The following is a 20,532-nucleotide window of genomic DNA, read 5'->3' as shown; positions in this document are numbered from 1 at the left end:
TGTATGTATGTATGTATGTATGTATGTATGTATACATTTTCTGTCTGCCTTTTGATTCTCTCTGCTTTGCCTCCCTTCTTTCCTGCCCCCGCCCCTTTCCTCTTTCCTCTATCTATCCCTCCATCAGATAGACCCCAAGCAAATGTTCTGGGTTCTGCTCAAGGTTTCTTCCTGTTTTTGTGCATAGCTAGGGTGTTCAGGTCTTGAGACTGTGTAAATTGTTAATGGCACTACACCTATAAATTACATTAAATTGAATTGTTACTTAAAAAAACACCCTTGTGAGACACTAGTACTTTCTGAGGTCAATTGGGGTGAGGAGCATCCACTGCTTTCATAAGGGGTTTAAGTTAAGGGTTTTGGCAAATCTTCTCTTCACAGGAAATGGCAGTTTCCAAAAAAAGGAGGGCCCTTTATGCAACCGCGAGGCAACAACAACCACAGTGCACCTGTTCATGCATGAGTAATGGAATATATCTCCAATCAGTGATGGCTGGGAAGACAGCCAAAATGTTAGTCAGCATGTCCCCGTTCGAAGCACTTGAGGAGCGAACAATCCGTCGCTCCCCCACCTCCAGAGGCTCCTTAAGCCGTTTAAAGTGCCACTCCTGCTGGATTACTTCCAGCGATTAGGGGTGAGCAAACCAAGACAGGGGCGTGGCACGGCGTTCTCGCCTCCCAGTACAAAACCCCGCTCCTGGACCCCCCGCATCCTCAGGACCCAGAGTTGTGTGACTGTGAGGCGAGGCCTTCCACAGTAGACCAATCGGGTAATCCGCACGAGCCCTGAGATTTCAATTCCGCCGCTGATAGTTCTCTTGTTTTCCGCCGTTGATAGTTCTCTTGTTTTCCGCCTTCGACAGTCAGTCAGTCACACACACAGTCGCAATTCACCCCTCTTGATAGAGACATGGGCAACACGTCAGGATGCACTGTGGACGACCTCCAGGCTGTAGAGATGCACCTCTGGTACAAGAAGTTCATGACGGAGTGCCCATCGGGTCAGCTCACGATGCACGAGTTCAAGCAATTCTTCGGGCTCCGGGGCCTTGATCCTGAGGCCACTGCCTATATCGAGCAGATGTTTCGCACCTTTGACATGAACAAGGTAAGCTGGACCTGAGTGACTGAGGATGTGAATGTATGGGTTCAGCTACCCAAACACCAGGACCGGTCAACTTGTGGTGTGGCTCAAGCTCTTTGTTTTGTTTTATGAATGTAGAAAATTATTAAAATAGAGAAGAATTCTAGAATCTATTTTAGAATAGAGACTAAAATAGGGATTCTTGAAAACACAGAAGACTTTGACCCAGAATTTCACAGTGACCTTTCTAGTTGTTGTACTCAGGCATGATTCAATTCGCAATACTGTCTTGCCATAAGTGGGTTTATTGGTACATTTGGCAACCTAAAATCCAGTCAGCTCAGTGCTGTTGAAAGGATATGAGTATAAGTGTTTTACATGTTGACCGTGTCTGCAAACATGTGGTTAGCCTCTTTGTTTTGTGACAAGATTCAAACTATTTAACTTTTAACTATTTAAGATGCTTGGCTATCTGATGTCAGATAGAATGTTCTCTGAATGCAGACATGGAAGTATGTTTATGTTTCTATTAGAGACCTTACATGTCAAATCAACCAGGTTTTTTTTTTCTGTTGACAGGCTTACATATACAAGGAAGAAATCCAAAATATTAGAACCACTTTTACAGAAGGGAGGGTCAAAAAAGGGAGGGTCAAACATATCCATTGAATTATATTTAATTTTTGTAAGAAATGGTTCATACATACATACATACATAATTGTTCTAAAGCGTAACTACACTTCAACTAATAACTATTTTGTCTGAAACAGTGAAGTTCTTACACCTTTACTAAATATTTTCCTTCCATATTTTCTAACACAACAACTTTTTAATACATTTAAAAGGGTTCATTTTTAGTTGAAACGTGACGATTGGAATGTATTTATGCGGAATACAGCCTTTATGATGCAAGTTATTTTAGCCATGAAAATAACATTTGTAAGGAATTGCATTAATTTATTTAAAAAAATCGAAAATAGATACATCTTCAATTTTTATATTATTTATACACCTGATTGTGTTCTTTAAATGTCTTTGAATTTTTGGTACCATGTGTCCAACACATTTTATTTTTGCCTGTTTCCGACAAAAATCCCTATGAAATGTGCCCAACTGACCAAAACCTTCTAGACCAAGTACATATCTGTCCCCATAAGCAAAATGATATGTATACAGCATTTCTAAGCAGCTTTTGACAAACCCTAAACTTGCTCTACAATTTAGGCAAAAATTGTACATTTTAATTGTACTGACAATGTGTAGGGCTATGTGTATTTATTTATTGAGAAATACATTGACCCAAGGCCAGGACAGCTGAGAACTACTGAGAACTAATGTATTAGTCGTATGATGAGTTTATTTCGACACAGGGAGTGCAGATCTGGCTTAGTCATGAGGTCCAAAAAACAAGATGTCATCGCCACTTTGCATTGTCTTGCACAGTATTTGCGCAGCATATCTATAGTTGGTAACAACCTCACCAACTCCAGACAATGTGTCATATTAATAGGCTTAATGTTGGGACTAACACTGGCTACAGAGATTTATCCGATGTATTTTGGGATTCCCTTGCTGACCTTAACCTTTCGGCACGTGCCGTACCTCCTTTGCTCCGGGGAGGGCTCAGTGACCTTTAGCAAAGAGGCCTTGGAAACTGACAGGTAAACAAATCTATCTGGATGAACTTCCTGCAAGACAAACAGCAAGAAAGTGCTCAATTATGATACAAATCTCCACAAGGGGAAAAAATCTCTCTCTACCCAGACTGCGGCCCTGATATTTTCCCCATGATTTTTAAAGCTAGCTGGGACTCTATTTAAAGTGCATAGAAGGGGCTCATTAATCTGACAAATTGATAGAGTTTCCCGTTCTGTTCACTGACGAGATGGCAGCGCAATCGCGAGATACGGACCTAATTAGTGCTGCGCGCCCATCACAAATTGATTGCTTCTCACCTCAAGGTCAGCCAACCCAATAAATTCATCTAATATAAGACCATTAGGACTTAATCATGAGACTGATAATGGGAAAAATCCTCTCACTCATGCATAGATTCAATGATGGAGGTAAAAACTGCGTGTATAATGAGTTTACCAGTACAATATAGGCCATTTTCAAATTTGTCACCTTCGAGATTAATAAAATATGTAGTAGGCACACGTGGCTCAAAACTCTGGTAAAAAGTAACATAAGAGGACATTGGATGTGTGGAAGGGCAGCACTGACACAAGTTATTAAGGTAGAGGATGGATTGAAGTTATTAAACAACCGTAACACCCAGATTAATATCAGTCAGGGGGGATTTCAGCACTGTCTCCAAGCTTGATAGATTACATTAATAAGTTTAGCCAGTAAAGCCTTAAGGTCTTGTTAATTGCATAGACGAAAGTAAAGGCCTTTGCCTTGCCCTAGGTCTCAGTATCCAGACAAATCCAATGCGAGCTTCACCTCTTTTAACACAAGTGTTTAGTGCCAAGGGGAAACTTTAATGTTTAGTGCATTTTTGGGAAACATTAATGAGGAACGTCAATACAGGTGATAGAAAGGGTCTTTGCTCACTTGACCATTGCAGAAATTATGGCCAAGAGATTGCCAAGCATGTCCTTATGTTTCCGCCAGGTTTCACAACAGAGTCAAATTCAGAAGGGTAAATAAGAATATGGTATCCGTATAATGCTTAAAGCAAGCCAAATCGATGTATTCAGACTTGGTTTATTCACACTTGTACCACCCCAGACCTAAATCCCCATGATCTGAAGGTGACACTGTATCCGACTCCTTTGCAGGATGGCTACATAGACTTCATAGAGTACGTGGCTGCCCTGAGTCTGGTGATGCGAGGCAAGATGGAGCACAAACTGCGCTGGTACTTCAAGCTTTACGACGTGGACGGCAACGGCTGCATTGACCGACATGAGCTCCTCGGCATCATAAAGGTGGGAGGCCTCTTCGAACTTCACTCTGTTACTTCAGTTGACCTTGTGCAGGTCATTTATCCTGATAAAAATGTTTTAAAGGGCACTGAATTTTCTGGTGTGCCGTTTCCAATTGGGAGGAAAAATTCCTTGTACTGTGGATGTCAAGCTGCAGTTTTTTCTATGTAATCTTAAATGTTTGCGACATACCTCTTTTCTCTCAGGCCATTCGAGCAATTAATGGAAACGACAGTCAGGAGGCCTCAGCTGAAGAGTTCACCAACCGTGTGTTTGACAGGATTGATATTAACGGAGATGGTAAGTGTCCCCTTTCCTTTACACTATTCAGACACTAAAAAACACACAACTGTCCATACATCTTTAGGATCTAATATTATGATCTTGGTATTAATAGTACTCCATCATGTGACTTATATCTATGGATTGACAGCACTTAGTACACCTGACCTGCCTATCCTAATCCCTCTCTCAGAATAGACATGCACTTTTGAATAAGGTATGAAACCGATGTAATGTCAGAATAGACAAACACTTCATGGTACAGTCCATGTTGAAGTTGACCAGTCCATTGGTATTGTCAGATTGTTACATGTATGTTTTTCACGTAATAGGGGAGCTTTCACTGGAGGAGTTTGTGGCAGGTGCCCGTAGCGATGAGGAGTTCATGGGGGTGATGATGAAGAGCTTGGACCTCTCACACATAGTGGCCATGATCCACAGCCGCAGACACAGTATTTGAGGACCATGTCCTCATCCCTGAGCCCCATACTGCAGTGTTCTCAATAAATAACACTTCTTAACCAGGATTTTTGAAGTTTAACCCAAGAGGCTTATAAACAGGACCAAGTATCCGATGAAAAGTATGTGATGGAGACAAAAGGTTTCTGGCAGCCACAGTGCCCAGGGCCTAACTAGGGTGGCGTTTTAATCACTGACGTTATATGCTCCTGATGTTTTGTAGATGAATCCTGTTTGAAAAGTAAGATAATCCCTTCGATGGGAAACCGATTTTCAGATGAACCCTGAGTCGATAGAAGTTCAGAAAGGATGTTGGAAAGATAACACTGAAATAAAACATTCCAGATCTATTTTTTTTGCTCAGTAGTGGGCAGACAGACCAGTAGGGATGGGAATTGAGTTCTTAACGATTCAGCTATCGATTCCAGTGCCGTTTGCGCACGCGCAATGACGTCACACACACAGCCTTGTTTTATTTAGACCGCAGCCAACATGTCGTCTAGGCAGAGGCGTTCAGGAGTGTGGTTATATTTCACGCGAAAAGATGACCACAGGGCCACTTGCAAGACGTCTATTTCGTCAAACGGGGGAAATACTACCAATATGCAGAAATATTTGTCCACACAGTATGCAATAACTTCGCAGGAATGTCACGTTTAGATGCGCTGCGGAGTGACGATAACGTTAATTAATCTCAACCAAGCAACAGCAGCGCGGCTAATGTTAGCGCTTCATCTGTTAATATCGAAGGTAAACTCCTCCAGATCCTGTCTATTGTGTTAGTGCCATTTGTTCCATTGTGTAAAGCAGCTTTCACTATTTGTTTATGTCTGTTTTATTTTTTTGTTCAAGGTGAATACATTTTAAAAAAACAGCACTGTAATTGGCATGTTCAAATATTATTTAGCACAGCAGTTCTCAAACTCTTGTATATCAAGGACCCCATAACTGCCACAATTAGACCAGGGAGGGATCCCCATTTGATAAGATTCTTTTCCAGGCTTTTTGAGTTTAGCTGTTTTATTAAAAAAATGGTATGCAACTCATTACCAAATCAGTAATACATTCTGTTACTTAGTTTTGACTATAATTCCAACCATATTTATTGTATTCTTTATTTCCCCCTGGCACCCCATCAAGGAAAAGGATCTCTAGGCTATGGGTCTCTGGACCCCACTTTGAGAGTTTGTTGACATATTCTTAGGTTTGTTTTTGTTTATTTAAAATATGTAAATGTATACATACATACTGTAAATGCTGTGCATCATCTATTCAGAGAATATTATATAAAATAAATGAATGTTAATAAACCCATTTGTACTCTTATTTTATTTCCTTGCCCAATGAGAATCGCTAAGGAATTGGATCGATAAGCAGAATCGAAAATGGAATCGGAATCGTTAAAATCGTATCAATTCCCATCCCTACAGACCAGATAACACCTTAAGATATTTCCCTCTCGTTAGCCCGGCAAGCGTTAGCCTCGTGAGCGTTAGCACTGAGAAGGGAAATATGTTATTGATATTTGAAAAGAGCCAGGTCTGACTTTTTGTTAGTGTCACTGTTTGCACTTTTGGCCAAAAAACAGATGCTCAAAAAGCCTCCTGAATGCTATAGTATTTGTGATTTCAAATACGTTCAAAGTTTATATAGGGCTGCTTAGATCTACAAACTATTTTTAATTCCACAAGGTCAAGATAGTGTTTACTTTTTGTATAGATATCCATAAACATGAAACAACATTAGGCGTTTGCTGATTAATCACAGATACCTTCCACCCCTCGGACAGCATGATTTATATAATTATATTTAAAGCAGCATTATTGACCAAACCTTCAAGCAAATTCCTCCAACAGCCCAGTTGGCACTGATACAAACTTACCAACATGATAACTGGCATCTTTGGGCGATACAGTTACTGTTCTGTACAGAGATCCATAAACATGAAACAGAGACACTACAGGGCTTAGAAGACTGTATGTGGAAGTATATTTACTGCTTTGCTACTTAGACTGTTTTAGGTTACTCTGAAGATGATACAGTCAGGTGCTACACTCTACTTTTGGTAAGAGTCTCTGCTTCTACCATGCGATCACTAGTGGGTACGGGCTACCCATTCAAACCAACATTAGCCATGCTGAATGTCTGCCTCCTGTAAGATGACTTACAGAATTTAGTTTTGTTTTGCTTTTATTTATACAATAAAACCTGGTTCTGAACACCCAAGTGTCCTTCAAATGTATCTGTTAAGTTGTTAAGAGATATGAAAGACATGGGTGAACAGCAGACAGTGGTGCTTGCTGAGACTATTCATTTCAAAGCACAAATCAGTCTCAGACACATCAGTCTCCCTAAGGGAACCATGAGGGGAGAAAAGAAAAAAACAGATGAGTCACACTTTAGACCGTCCCTTCTCTGTACTAACCAGTTTCTATGACAACTGTGATGTATTCCCATAGCAACACGTAAATTCAACATCACGAACAGTGACATACTGTAACTGGCAGCATTTCCTTTCAGACGCTGAATCACTGAACTAAAATTTGAATGGATGCAAAGTGCCAAAGAATAAATGAAAGGTTTATGATACATATATGAAAATATAACAACTACATAACTACCCAACACATAAATATGCAGATGTAATACACAGACACATATGTCTGTCTAGGTATACATATGCATATTTAAAGGTAAACACATATTTACCAGTAAGTATTCCTGAATCCGTATGATATTTCACAGCACTCCTTGAACAAAGCCACAGCACAGCAGCTACAGCGTGGCTGCTTGTTTCTGGGCCACCCTCACCCCCTGCTGACAGCAGACAAAGCGTGTAAGTTGGATAAAGGCCTGACTTTAATCATCTCCCCCGGGCGTCGGGACATGCACAGCCACAGCGTGTACTTGCAGGGTGGACGTGACAGGCTGGGGATGAAGATTGCGGACGGGTAAACTGGCACGCACCAACAGGCCAGTCAGGTAACTTGTACAAGCACTGGCAATACCGAGAAGGGCATTACTGCACATAAAAAAAAATCTGATACACGACATCTATGGTTTCTATAAGCACTAGAACAAGGAGGTAGACGATATAGAGGTAATGCGTTCAATTAGCAAGAGAGGTTCACCCACACACAAGTCCTACTGTTTCTGAAGCTGAATAATTCAATATTTATACATTTAGTAATTTACGAGCCAACAAACCAACCTTTACTAATTTTACCCTTTTGATTATTTTTGTGTATGCACAGTACTAATAAGCCCATTTATGTGATGACATCACTGCAGGAGAGACCTAATTGGCCAAATATTTCTGCTGAGTGGTACACGTTGATTGATATGGCAACCTGGCTAGTTTCCATGGCACAGCCATGGCCACTGAAAGAGTGATGTCATGGAAGGGGTGTTTTAACACATTCTCTGAGTACCACCCCCACACAAACAGATGCTTTTGTAAAAAAAAAAAAAAAAAGACAGACAGAGACAGAGCTTTCATACAAACATTTATTACCAAATTAAATTACACAGTAACAAATAATTCAACAAACAAACACAAAATGTGGACAGTTCCCGCCAACGCCAAGTGTTCCAGTAAGCTGTGTAGCTGTTGATGAATGTGTTCATCTATCTGGTCTCTTCAGTGATCTCATTCCATGACAGAATGCAACACAAGGCTCCACCCACTTTTCAGTGGGACTGCCAATCATATTTATCCCACAGCTGGATCCAAACAGCAGCCAGCAAGTTTCTCCACGGGGAGGCACTCACAGGAAGTCATACAGGTACTTTACAATGTCAAAGCTCACAGTCCTACAGGAAATAAAACATATACAACAAAGATTAATAATCATAAATGCTGTAACTTAATACTGTAATAAAGTCACTCAGGGAGTCGTAACATTCCCTAACCATACTTATCAGTGCATGTACTCATAATGGAGTAGGGTATAGTAATACCGCAACCAAACCCCCCCCTGTGTTTAATTACTTCCAAGAAGGAGGTTATGTTTTCGTTGCCATTTGTTTGTCTGTCTGTAAGCAGGATTACGAAAAAATCTGACTGATTTCCATGACATTTGGTGGGAAAATGTAGCATGGGCCATGGCATGGGGCAGATCCACGAATTTAGTTTCCCTTTCATTATTGCGAGAAACAGCATTTGGCCTTGGTGGAGGTCTGCACTCTCCAAATGCTCTTCTCATTCATTCATTGGATGTTATTTGTCCCTGAATATGTTGACATAGTGGAGCTTAAAGTTTAAGGAATTAAAAATAAACATTATTAAAGAGAGAGGAATGTCTAGCTTGTCTAGCCACTTACAGTTATACGTCATTAACATCTGTTCGCATGAAATATTTATATATCTAATTTGTGTTTTCCAAGCAATTGATGGTCAGACGGCCAGAAGGTTACAATGACCAGATACACTGGCTATTATATGTCTGCTCAGTGCGGAGGTCTGGGCATTTTAGAATAATTTTGTCTTTCTTGTGCAGAGAGGGAAGGAAAAAAAAAAAAAAAAAAACGTGTGAACTGTGGATTCCCCCCTTTTCAAAATATGGATGTAGACTGTGTAGACAAGACCACAGGCCAAGCCACCAGCTACATGAGGATGGCAGCACTCTCAGATAAGGGGGAAAGAAGCTGTTATGATGGTTATGGTGGTGATGGGTTCAACACCGCGGTACACTTCCTGGTACTGCGGTATGGCGGTGATGCGGTTGTTGTTGCAGCCCTCACCTGGAGACTGCCTGAATGAAGTCCAGCGCGACGGCACACTTGTACTTCGGAGCGTCTAGCTGGTCGTCATGTCCCACTTGGGTGAGAAGCTGCAGGGTCACCAAGGAGGAGATCTAGGCAGAGAGCACATCAGACAACCTTTACCAACAAAGCTGTCGCAGAGTTATTTAATGCAGTTTACGTTTTTAGTGGCAGGTTCCTATTAAGCAATTCGTTGTTTTTTTCAGATTTTATCTTTTGACAAACACACAACAGAACTTCATACCGTGTAGGTGAGGTAGATTCATATCTATACATATTATATCAATATAAATGTTATATAAAATTACCAAACCCTAAAGTAACTACCTCACACAGCGATAATTCCGCCACCTAGTGGCAGTAACTCAAAATTACACCCCACGTTCTTTGACACTGCCATTGACGACCCTTATAAATCAACCTTAATTCAAACACGAAAAGTAATTACGAGGTGACAAGCACTGGCCTTTCCCTCAGCGGCTCATCACGGTAGCTACCTGGGAGAAGATGCTGGCTGTTGGAGCCACCCTGCTGTCCACCACACTGTAGAAAATGGCCAGGAGGCGGTCCAACGGGAAGGGCTTGGGCCCCAGCAAGTGATTACTGGTCTAAGATGGGGGGGAGGAAGGCAGGGGTGAAGCAAACATATGCTTGAACATAATACAGGCAAACAAATGACTAATGACTACATGCATATGGCCAGCAGGGCGATGACCACTGCATACGGACTGGGTTCAGTAAAACCGTTGGACAGACAGTGAGAACGGCCATAAACATGTACAAAGGTATATACATTTATCCACAGAAAGGCAAGCCCAGACTTACAACAAAAACTGCAAAGTATGCTTATAAAACACAGTACAAAAGAATGAACACACACACACACACCACACACACACACACACACACACACACACACACACACACACACACACACACACACTACACAGACACCACACACACACACTATGCAGACACCACACACACACACACACACACACACACACACACACACTACGCAGACACCACACACACACACACACACACACACACACACACACACACTGCACTCTGAGACCGACAGGTGAATGTCTGTATAGAAAACAATAGATACCGGAAACCCACACAACAAAAACAAAAAAACAAAACCAAATGTGAATGCCAAAAAAGCCCCCACACAGCACATACTGTTCTGTTAGAAACGAACAAACACAAAAGCAAGGCCAATACCTTCTCGTGCTTCTTCAGAAAATTGGTCTTCTTTATTTTCCCGTGATGCTGGAGGCGAAAAACAGACATTTATTCGTTAATCAACTAAGAATGTCCGTTTCTGCATTGCATGACCAGACAAAGACCTCACCCTGACCCCCACCTCCTGGGGTAGGGAACAGAGATGGCCATCCTCTGGGAGTACACCCCTGCAGAAACTCCCTATAGCCAAGTGAGCTGGGTAGCAAGAGTTGTGTCAACAATGCTGTCATCTAATCCATCTCATTTAAAAATAAATAAATCACCACAGTAAGAAGATGAGATGGGTCTATAGATTATTGTATGTAGGATTCATTTCCTGTGCATTACAGGAACCGTATCATTAGTATTATACGTATGTCACCATATTATTCTATACATTCATCTCAGTCCCCTGCACCCTTGTTGGTCAATGCCAATCTCTTCAAATATTCTGCATTATGCACATCTGCATTGGTCAGGGAGGGTGGCTGGCGACTACACCGTCCCTGCAACACATATGGAGCTACTAGCCACTTCTCATTGGCACACAGTGGCAAAGAGAGGACAGCACTGTATCGATGCTCGTCATGTCGACAGCCAAGGTATTGTGATGGAGGGGCGCACGCACGCACGCACGCACACACACACACACTGGGGTTGCGTAACGCAGGTGAAAATGACCTCCTGCCTGCATCATTACAGAGGTAAACCCAATATCTCGTTATCGTGCTCTGATAAACACGTGCTATGGTTGATTAGCACAGGTGACAATAATGAGGGTTAGACCTTGAGGAAGAACCGTCGGTCTGTGCGGGCAGGGTTGAAGGAGGCCAGGTACGCGGCAATCAGCAGGAATTTGGAGTAGTAGGGCAGCTCCACATGGGCATAGGCCGACAAGCCTTAAAGACAGAGGGAAAGGGTGGGGGTAACAACACAGGTGTGAGTACTACTACAAAAGACTACCCAGTGGAAACAGTGTGCTTGTGGTGCTCCTTGGGAAACTTCCAAGTACCCTCTGAGCTCAAAAAGGAGGGCAACTTTGTACAGGTCTGGCACAAATACGGACACAGACACCAACACACACACACACACACACACACACACACACAGACAAAGACACAGACACACACACAGACACAGACACAGACACAGACACACACACACACACACACACAGTGATGTGGGCCTGGCTGCTAGGATGAAGGGCACGAGCAGATGGTGTGTGAGCATGTGTGTGAAAAATGTAATTGTAAACAGGCCCTGGACCCAGACTGTGGCCAAATAGGTGGACACTTGTCCTGAGTATGTTGTCAGGGAGTGTGTGTGTGTGTGTGTGTGTGTGTGTGTGTGTGTGTGTGTGTGTGTGTGTGTTAGGACTGTGGACCCAAGCTGTGCCTGTTACTGGACACATTAGTGTGTTCTCGGTCTTGTGAGAATGCAATCTCATTAACAGACCGTTCCTGAGAAGGTTTGTGTCAACTGAACTGAATTTAGCCGAACTGAAAATAAAAGGTGTCCTCCCAGGGCTGTCAGTTTAGGGCTTGCAGCTCAGCAAGACAATTATAGATACAAATAGTTTTTGGAAATAAATAAGCACTTTTGGCAGTAGTGTGTGTGTGTGTGTGTGTGTGTGTGTGTGTGTGTGTACCTTTCAGAGTTCCAGCCTCCCTATCCTCCATCTGCTGCTGCTGCTGCTCCCACTGAACACTGGAAAAAAAGATAGAGAGAAGCAGAACACAGGTAGCTGAAGTCAGTGCCAAATACCTGCTACATAAGACAGCATTTGCAAACAGAGAGAGAGAGAAAGAAGAAGATTAAGAGAGATGGGGGGAGCGTGTCAAAGAGAGAGACAAATGACAGGTATGCAAGAGACAAGAGTGTCTAAAGGCCGTAACCTGACTAATATTTCTCCAAGGTGAGGGAACAGATTGGGATTCACAGATGTTTCATGCATCCTGCAAGCTGTTATTATTCCAAGGCAACAGAAAATAACACGTCACCATCTTTTTCCTTGCTCTTGTGTAAAGCCTCAAGTAAGTGATAAAGGAAACGGGAAAAAAGCGAGAAGATTCAGATACGAGGTGAAAAGATTCACAGGAACATGTACATCCCTTGCATGAGGGGTGTGACTGACACACACACACACACACACACACACACACACACACACACACACACACACACACACACACACACCTGGAAACTTCTCTCAGGTACACCGTCTGCATGGCCTTCTTCAAGTGTGGCTCAATGTTCCTCCAGAGCTTGTGTGTTTCACTTTCTTTCACTGGCAAACAAAGAAAGGGGAAAAAAGGACATGTAGAGAAAAGTCAATAATGACACACACACACACTCTTCTGGCAAAACACCCACATCAATCTGGAAGTGAGCGAACACTGACGGCCGGGGGAGGAAACTAAAGGTGTTTTACCTTCTTCTCTCTCTAATGGCTCACAGAACTTGGAGAAGTTGAGGGCCGCCTGTGAGGAGAGAGATGATCAATTCAGACTCTCCTGGTGAGCAGACAGACAGACCGACCATCCGACCACCACCACCACCACCACCTCATAGTAATGGATTTTATTTGTATAGCACACTTTAAAATACAAAGAAGTCTCAATGTGCTTTACATGGTTTAAACTAATCACAACAATAAAAAAGTAATAGAAGTGCTAAAATCTGAAAGAAAATAGGATAATATAAAATTACAATAAATAATACATTTTATCTCAAATAATTCATGAGATCATAATGAAATCGACGAATATGTATTAAAAACAGAGCAATTTAAGACATAACAATTTAAACAACGCAGTCTAAAACAACACTCAATAGTGACCACACAGTTCCCCGTCATGCTGAAGTTAATAAAACCCATCTTTGATTCCCAGACATTTGTAGGTCTAAGCTAAAAGGTGGGGGATTCATTATTTGGGTCTCATCCTTGGAAGACAGACAGAGAGAGAGGCATAAAGAGAGAGAGCAGAGCGTGTTTCTGAGAGTGGATGTGGGTGTTTGTTCTCACCAGGTGTTTGAGCTCTCTCAGGTCCCTGCAGACGGAGTAGAACACCCCCAGCAGAATGCTGACGAAGGAGCCGTAGAGATCCGGCGAGTAGGCTGGGTGATAATCGCGCACTAGGATCTCCTGAAGCTCCGCTACAGGGGGACAGAAAAGGTCAAAGGTTAAAACCCACTGCAGAAGGTGGGGGAACCAAACTAGCACTTCAGCTCCTAAATAGTATGGCAACCCTAAACCATTCTAAAAATCCTTTTACAAATAATTCTAATCGTAAATCTCTGCCTAAAATGTTTCACTATTTTCATCTGTATTTTTTTGGTATGGATTGTCCAGTATGTTATACTCTTATGCATCATAAATGCAATATAAACACAAAATTGTATTATTCTACATTATTAATGTACGAAAAAAAAAAGTTTAATCATCTAAGTTCAAAGGTCATTTAAGGTTCGTCAACATGCTTTAAAGATGCTGTCCAGACAAACAGTCTGCCAGAACAGTACTAGATCTTCATTGGTTTGCTTGAGTGGCGTTCAGACAGCAGGGTAAAGCCCTCACACACACACACACACAGCCCTCTGATTGCCCTTACCTTTACTGTAATCAGGGAAGTGCAGCAGCAGCGGCTCAAGACAGCCGGTGTTCGGGCGGAACTTGTCCCAGACAATCTCAGTGAGCAGGATTACAGTCACATTGTCATCAACCTGTCACAATCAGAGGGCGTGTGTGTGTGTGTGTGTGTGAGAGAGAGCAGGGAGAGAAAAAAAATGCCATTAGAATATCAAATGTCCCATCTCCTTATTGTGACAACTTGCTGCCCGCCCACCCGCCCAATTAACCATGAACAGAATCCAAATGAACAGCCGGGGGTTAAAAAAAAATGCAAAGTCATGAAGATCGCGTTGTCCCATGCATAGAATTAGAATTCTATGGTTCTACCTGGCACAGGTCATTGAGGTCATTGACAGACCAAACCTTCAACTTCAAATACAAAACTTCGGACAGCTACAAGTAGAAAAAAAAAACCAGCACACTACAGTTGTTGCTTAGGATAAAAACATCATGAAGGCAGCTGGGCAGGTATGCTTACCAGCTCTTGTAAACGCAAGAGGCCTGGTAGGAGGTTGGCCTCCATATCCCTGAGGCGCTCAGCCCTGTCCAATACCTACAGATATGCAAAAATACACGTTCATTCTTTCCATCTCTAAAGAACATACACATAAGACATTAGACAGTGATTTTGACACCAAAACCCAAAAACAAGAAAAAGGCATGACTGAAAATGCTCTATATTCTCAACAACTCCATTAGATTGGCTTTGGATTAATCAACACATTATAAATGAACAACATAAAACAGATACATGACAAAAGAATGATACATTTAAAAAAAAATCCCTCTACATGTATCCAAATTCCAGAAGGTCCATATTCAGACTTACTATATAACGGGTCTGACAGGCGGGGGTCTGGGCGCAGAGCTGCTTGTAGATCCGCACGAAGTCTGACAGAGAGGAGGAGCGGGGGAGGAGGGAGGGGGCCTCGGGGCCGAAGAAGGCCACTAGCGTCTGCTCAAACAGGAGCCCCGCGGACACACACTCCACACAGCTCACTATGGCATGGGGGAGCTGGAGAACAGATGGAAACATTTGGTAGTTTTATTATTTAAACCATTAGTTGACTAGTGGACCTTATCAAACTAAAGACTTTCCAAGTTTGCGTATGTTCAAATACAAAAAATACAAAAAAAGAAATTCAACCTCACCTCAAGTTCTTGAAGTATGGATTCAGTCACGTGACTTTTGCCAGACGCACGGTGTCCATAGATGAAGATTGATGGATAGCTATAGTGTCCTGGCTTTGAGAAATAATACCCTCATTAAATTCGTTCCAGGTGGGTCAAAAGCAATTTCATACAACGTGATCCTACATAAATCGTCTAGTTAGGCCTATATGTAATTCTATGCCAAACGTAGCATTTCAGTGGCTATTTTACTTAAGTTCGAACAATGAAACTACATTGACCAAACTACTGTGATGAGACAAAAGAGAACCTGGACAATCACAGGGACATGTCACCTACCTCACCCAGCAAAGCTAACAAAGTACTGGCTTGAGTCTCTCTGCAAGGAACTCGCTCTGTCAGTGCGCACAACCTCTCATGCGCATAGCCCGGCTGCTCCACAAGCGCAGGCATCCTGACAACACCACGAATGCAAGCTACAGCACCTGCAAGATGTTGCAAATATGATCACAGCTGTTGTTAAATAACAATCCATGGTGTATTTTGTATACTTCATGAACCCAAAGAACAGCTTTGAAACCTAGCAAAACGTCTGCCGGTAGCTGGCTGACGTTAGCATAACTTAGTTCTATCATTCTTGGTTCGATAGTTCTTTACGTTGTCCAAAGGTTTTAACAGCTTTTTCATATCTTCTTCATATCTTAAAGACAGCTACTACTGACGCGTGTAAATCGAGTTATCCAACATACCAATTATGATTTACCTCTTCAAATTTGTTTGGATGGTGCTTCTTGTGATATAGTTCTCCTTTGCTAAACTTCGCGCGCTTGCCACTGTCGCTACCGTTCACTTCCTGCTTGTCGGCCAATCGGCAAATTGTTACTTTGCATGTGACTTTGGGGTAGTTGAGTCAGAGCAATGATTCTGATTTTAGTTACTTTAGAGAGATGGCAACATTGTGGCAAATAATTTAATTGGGGTTGGGTTATATTTTAGAAAGACTAACTTTTTACCCTGAGAGTTGTGAACCGAACCTGCGTTAACCTTGCGGCATGTTGTGTTCGCAACATAATTATACTTGTTGTGTTTCCAATCAGAATTGACCGGTCTGACATTAATGCCTTAAAAATATCTATTTTGATTTTCACCTTTTTAAAGATTTAAGAACTTGTCTTTACGACAGTTTTTAAAAAACAATTCTATAGTCTTTTCCAGTTTAAGCCAGCTTTTACTGATGACATAGATCACCACTCATTGATTAAAAATAAGGGAAATTCCCAAAAATATTTTAGCATAGGACTACATACAGTTCGAGAAAATGTTAATGTCAGGATTATTAGTATTTTCTGGATTTAACAATGTATTTAACAATTAACAACACATTTAAAATATGCAGAAAAATGACCGGTGTGATTTATGACGAGAATGCACACCTACCTACAAACTGCATTAAATTTGTCATTTACTCCACCAACTCCACTATTTATTTTTCACTCCTACAACCCAAAGTAGGCTACTACAGTCTTGAACATTCATTTTTGACTAGAGACACAATACATGTATCAATGTTTAATTATTTGAAGAAAAAAACCCCATAATGAATCTTTATTTTATCCATTTAAATAGGTGGGATGAGGGATGTCGTGAATCCTTGTTAGTTTGAGATAAAGGAAAAGATTTTTTACTGAAGTTTCAAAACAGAACACAACATAAGGGGTTTAATGTTGTTGCTGGCTGTCCATCAAAACCAAAAAAGTTTGCATTTTTTTGCAAACTTTGCTTTGCACTACGTCATTTAATGACTGAAGTAATATCCTTCTTCGGACATGATGGTAATGCCTCCGTTGAGGACTAGCATGCTTAGTGAATGTACTTATGTAGCTCACAATAAGGTTACTCGCGCCTGGACGACACATCCGGCTGAAGGCAGAGTGACACCTGTCGCGTGCGCAGGGTCTTGTTTAATGGATGACTGGTGACGGCGGACCGTGAGGGTGTGCATTTTGGATAAATCTCGCAGTGCAATCGGCCTTTCTCGTTTGTTTTCGTGGCATATAGTGGATTTTAACAGAACAACTGAGATCGTTGTTTGTTATCTTGAGTGTGTTTAGAGAGATGCCTTTGATCGTCACTGTTAACCGGTCTCAGGAGAGCGTAAATACAATCACTGATTGTATTTGTTGTGGCCAAGTTGACAAGGTGCATGTGTTTTGTCAGAAGCAGGCGACTTTAAAGAGGTATACTGAGACATACTGAGATCAGTCAGCCATATGTTGGGACACATCCACTGAAATACTGATTTGGATTGTAATGTATTTACAATTTGTGGCGAGCTGTGCGTGTTTCCATTTATGTCCACGAAAACAGGATTAAAGTGGATATATGTTACCTAATGCATTATAGCCTTGCGCGTGGCGGATAGCTTGTGAGCTAAGCCGCGTGTGATACCCAACCTGCCTACACGCGTTTTAAGCACCATTCTCGTATTAATGCGTGGCACATGATGCGAACGACGTATGCTGCCGTCAGCAGCACTCAACAATCCCATTTACCGTAGGCTGCGCTTCCACGGATTCTCGTCGTTCTCGAGCTAAGTGTGCACACTGAACTGATCCCCGTGGCAACCACGGTATCGGTCTTTGTAGCGTTCTTTACATCATTCATTGCTATCCTCGGTCTCTTCGACTCCGACAGCCACGGGAGCTTCTTTAGCCTCCTTGTGGAATATCCAATGTTTGCATGTTGGTCAGTCAGAATTATTGGTTTGTTTATCCATACATCCGAGGTAGCAGCGGTAACGAACTGTGTTAGACGATTGTGGATTCCGTGGGACATTGTGAAATAATCCAAGGGTTCGATTGTGTTAGTGTAGTGTAGGTGCAGGGATTTCAACGGCGAAAGCATCAAACGGATCTGGACTAATTTCAGGGCAGATGGTGTAACATTTGTGTGTTGTTGAGTTGACGCGCGTGTTCGAGTGAAATCAGTAGAGGAAAATGCCCCGTATCGACAGATTCTCCTCAATATGACAGCTGAATAACACTGACGCTTTTCACGTCGACCGGTTCTCACTTGGGTGGTCTGCTAATTGGTGACCGCTCATCAGTCCCTGGGTCCCCGGTACCGTTGGCAAAATACCTTATCAAAACCAAACCATGATTCCTGGGACTCCGGGGTCGATGCTCCCAGCTTCGGAGGCTGCCAAGATCTACCAGACCAACTACGTTCGGAACTCGCGAGCTATTGGGGTGCTTTGGGCAATCTTCACCATCCTGTTCGCTATTGTCAACGTAGTGTGTTTTATCCAACCGTACTGGATCGGGGACGGAATGGACACCCCGCAGGCTGGCTACTTCGGCCTCTTCCACTACTGCATAGGCAACGGGCTGTCCCGAGAGCTCACCTGCAAGGGCAGTTTCACAGATTTCAGCACCATCCCTTCTGGTGCCTTCAAGGCTGCGTCCTTCTTCATCGGAATGTCCATGGTCCTCGTCCTCTCGTGCATCGGCTGCTTCGCACTGTTCTTCTTCTGCAGCACCGCCACCGTCTACAAGGTCTGCGGCTGGATACAACTCGCCGCAGGTGAGTGTTTGGCATCTGTTGATATAGAGTTAGTAACCGCTCCAAACAAGCTCTGGAGAACTGGAAGATTTCCGGTAATCCTATAGAGTTGCATCATGATCTCATCATGACCGTGTGTAAACAATCCACACCAAAACGACAGTACAAGGAGTTATCTTAATTAAGAATGTATGTGTGATGCGTGAAAAAGGAATTACGCTTTAATCAGACATTTGAAGGCGTTCCAGCTACGCAAACACTTTTCTCTGTGAAAAATAAATATTCACAGGTGACAATTTTATCGTCTGAAGACGCCTCTACAAGAATTAATTGTTTCAGGTGCTGTCTTGTTTTAAATAATACAAATCAAATGTTATTATTTATATGTTATAGCAATGAAAATTTAGTGTGAGGTCAACTTATATTGTTGTCATTTGCAACAGAGAGTGAAATGCATTTCGCATTTGGCACGTTCCACATAAATGCTCATCAACTAAATTAGTGGTTTTTCATTAAGTTGTTTGCGCCATGTTGCAAATTAAGGTTTAAGAAGTGAACACTGCAGAGATAATCTGAAGAAAATCCAGCACACCACGCCATTGAGTTTGCTCTGAATTAAAACATAAGCCTGTCTAATGAGCACAGGGAGGGTCTTGCGTGTTTGCTGTGTTTTTCAGGATGAAAGCTTTCATGTGTCTGCTGCATCGGCTTATCTTCAACTGGTGTTGAATCCCTATCACCCACAATATTGTTCTCTTTAAAGGGTAACTGATGCATCGACGTTGTTCATTCAGATTTCTCAGGTGACACCAGAATGCGGTCAATTCACAAGTGTTTGATGTGTGCATCGTCACCCCTCCTAGTGAGTCTCATTAAGTCTGGAGGGTTGAAGCAAACACCCTGAAATTGAATATATATGCAAAGAACCTACCAATCAAGATCACTTTGTAGTATCAGAACCTAGATGAATTACATTGCAACGCTAAACGTATGGGGGACTCAATGCAAATCCCAAGAAAGTATTGATAATGCATAATCAATGCACTTATTGATATTTATATTGGAGGAAGTTAGGCATTCTGAAACACAACTAACAAACAAAATCACCCCTTCTCTTTAGTGTTCTTTGCAGCATCCCTTACCCCTATTGTGTTCAATCTGCCATACCATTGAACACATGATTGACGGATACATCATTTTCCTTATTGGCTTGGAGTGTTTTTGCATTACAGAATAAAAGGGGGGTGGAGGAGGCCATGAGGACTGAAGGTTGTTTGTTTGTTTGTTTGTTCTTCTTTCAGAGCAGTATAGCGATATCTACACAACAGTATCTGTCAGTGCAACAGTATCTGTTATGTGAAGAGAGTTTCTCCAGATATCACCACATTTATTTTGAAAATAATATGCATGGCTAATTCTGCTCCCGGCAGCATTCTAAGTCCGGGTTGCACTGGGG

General features: G+C 42.2%; 3 protein-coding genes across 5 annotated transcripts in view; 2 read left to right on the top strand and 1 right to left on the bottom strand.

Annotated features, from left to right (window-relative positions):
* Positions 1-692: 692 nt before the first annotated feature.
* On the top strand, positions 693-4,827 carry guca1a (guanylate cyclase activator 1A). The gene is made up of 4 exons (XM_012838249.3): positions 693-1,108; positions 3,872-4,021; positions 4,225-4,318; positions 4,633-4,827. The coding sequence occupies exons 1-4, from the start codon at positions 911-913 to the stop codon at positions 4,758-4,760; spliced, it is 570 nt and encodes a 189-aa protein (XP_012693703.1). The 5' UTR covers positions 693-910; the 3' UTR covers positions 4,761-4,827.
* Positions 4,828-8,219: 3,392 nt separating this feature from the next.
* orc5 (origin recognition complex, subunit 5) lies at positions 8,220-16,435 on the bottom strand. Of its 2 annotated transcripts, none has more exons than XM_012838248.3 (15): positions 16,265-16,435; positions 15,855-16,000; positions 15,537-15,629; positions 15,214-15,399; positions 14,863-14,937; positions 14,365-14,476; positions 13,779-13,909; positions 13,185-13,233; positions 12,950-13,040; positions 12,402-12,460; positions 11,540-11,652; positions 10,754-10,801; positions 10,021-10,131; positions 9,503-9,615; positions 8,220-8,572 (listed from the first exon to the last, which is right to left on the bottom strand). In XM_012838248.3, the coding sequence occupies exons 2-15, from the start codon at positions 15,966-15,968 to the stop codon at positions 8,527-8,529; spliced, it is 1,341 nt and encodes a 446-aa protein (XP_012693702.2). In that variant the 5' UTR covers positions 15,969-16,000; positions 16,265-16,435; the 3' UTR covers positions 8,220-8,526. The 2 variants fall into 2 exon arrangements, with proteins under 2 accessions (XP_012693702.2, XP_031438295.1); XM_031582435.2 differs by having other exon boundaries at positions 16,279-16,435.
* A 960-nt stretch (positions 16,436-17,395) lies between these two features.
* lhfpl3 (LHFPL tetraspan subfamily member 3) overlaps positions 17,396-20,532 on the top strand; it is a 28,878-nt gene continuing 25,741 nt past the window's right edge. Inside the window, exon 1 of one of the 2 annotated variants that reach the window (XM_031582440.2) lies at positions 17,396-19,097. In XM_031582440.2, the coding sequence (XP_031438300.1) occupies positions 18,671-19,097 (427 nt within the window). In that variant the 5' untranslated portion in view covers positions 17,396-18,670. The remainder of the gene's footprint in view (positions 19,098-20,532) is intronic. The other variant, XM_031582439.2, reaches the window with a different exon arrangement.

Source organism: Clupea harengus, chromosome 16 (genome assembly GCF_900700415.2).
Source record: "Clupea harengus chromosome 16, Ch_v2.0.2, whole genome shotgun sequence".
NCBI lineage: Eukaryota > Metazoa > Chordata > Actinopteri > Clupeiformes > Clupeidae > Clupea > Clupea harengus.
The sequence above is the reverse complement of the archived record's forward strand: the minus strand, read 5'-3'. Positions and strand labels throughout refer to the sequence as shown.

What these genes read in the sequence shown, in the direction of transcription:
- orc5 (XM_012838248.3), bottom strand. Translation starts at nt 15,968, where the DNA reads ATGCCTGCGCTTGTGGAGCAGCCGGGCTATGCGCATGAGAGGTTGTGC. An exon ending in TCTTGCGTTTACAAGAGCTG is followed by an intron (nt 14,477 to 14,862) that starts GTAAGCATACCT and finishes TGATTGTGACAG; the next exon opens with GTTGATGACAATGTGACTGT. An exon ending in ACCGACGGTTCTTCCTCAAG is followed by an intron (nt 10,802 to 11,539) that starts GTCTAACCCTCA and finishes TTTCGCCTCCAG; the next exon opens with CATCACGGGAAAATAAAGAA.
- guca1a (XM_012838249.3), top strand. Translation starts at nt 911, where the DNA reads ATGGGCAACACGTCAGGATGCACTGTGGACGACCTCCAGGCTGTAGAG. An exon ending in AGCTCCTCGGCATCATAAAG is followed by an intron (nt 4,022 to 4,224) that starts GTGGGAGGCCTC and finishes CTTTTCTCTCAG; the next exon opens with GCCATTCGAGCAATTAATGG. An exon ending in GATTGATATTAACGGAGATG is followed by an intron (nt 4,319 to 4,632) that starts GTAAGTGTCCCC and finishes TTCACGTAATAG; the next exon opens with GGGAGCTTTCACTGGAGGAG.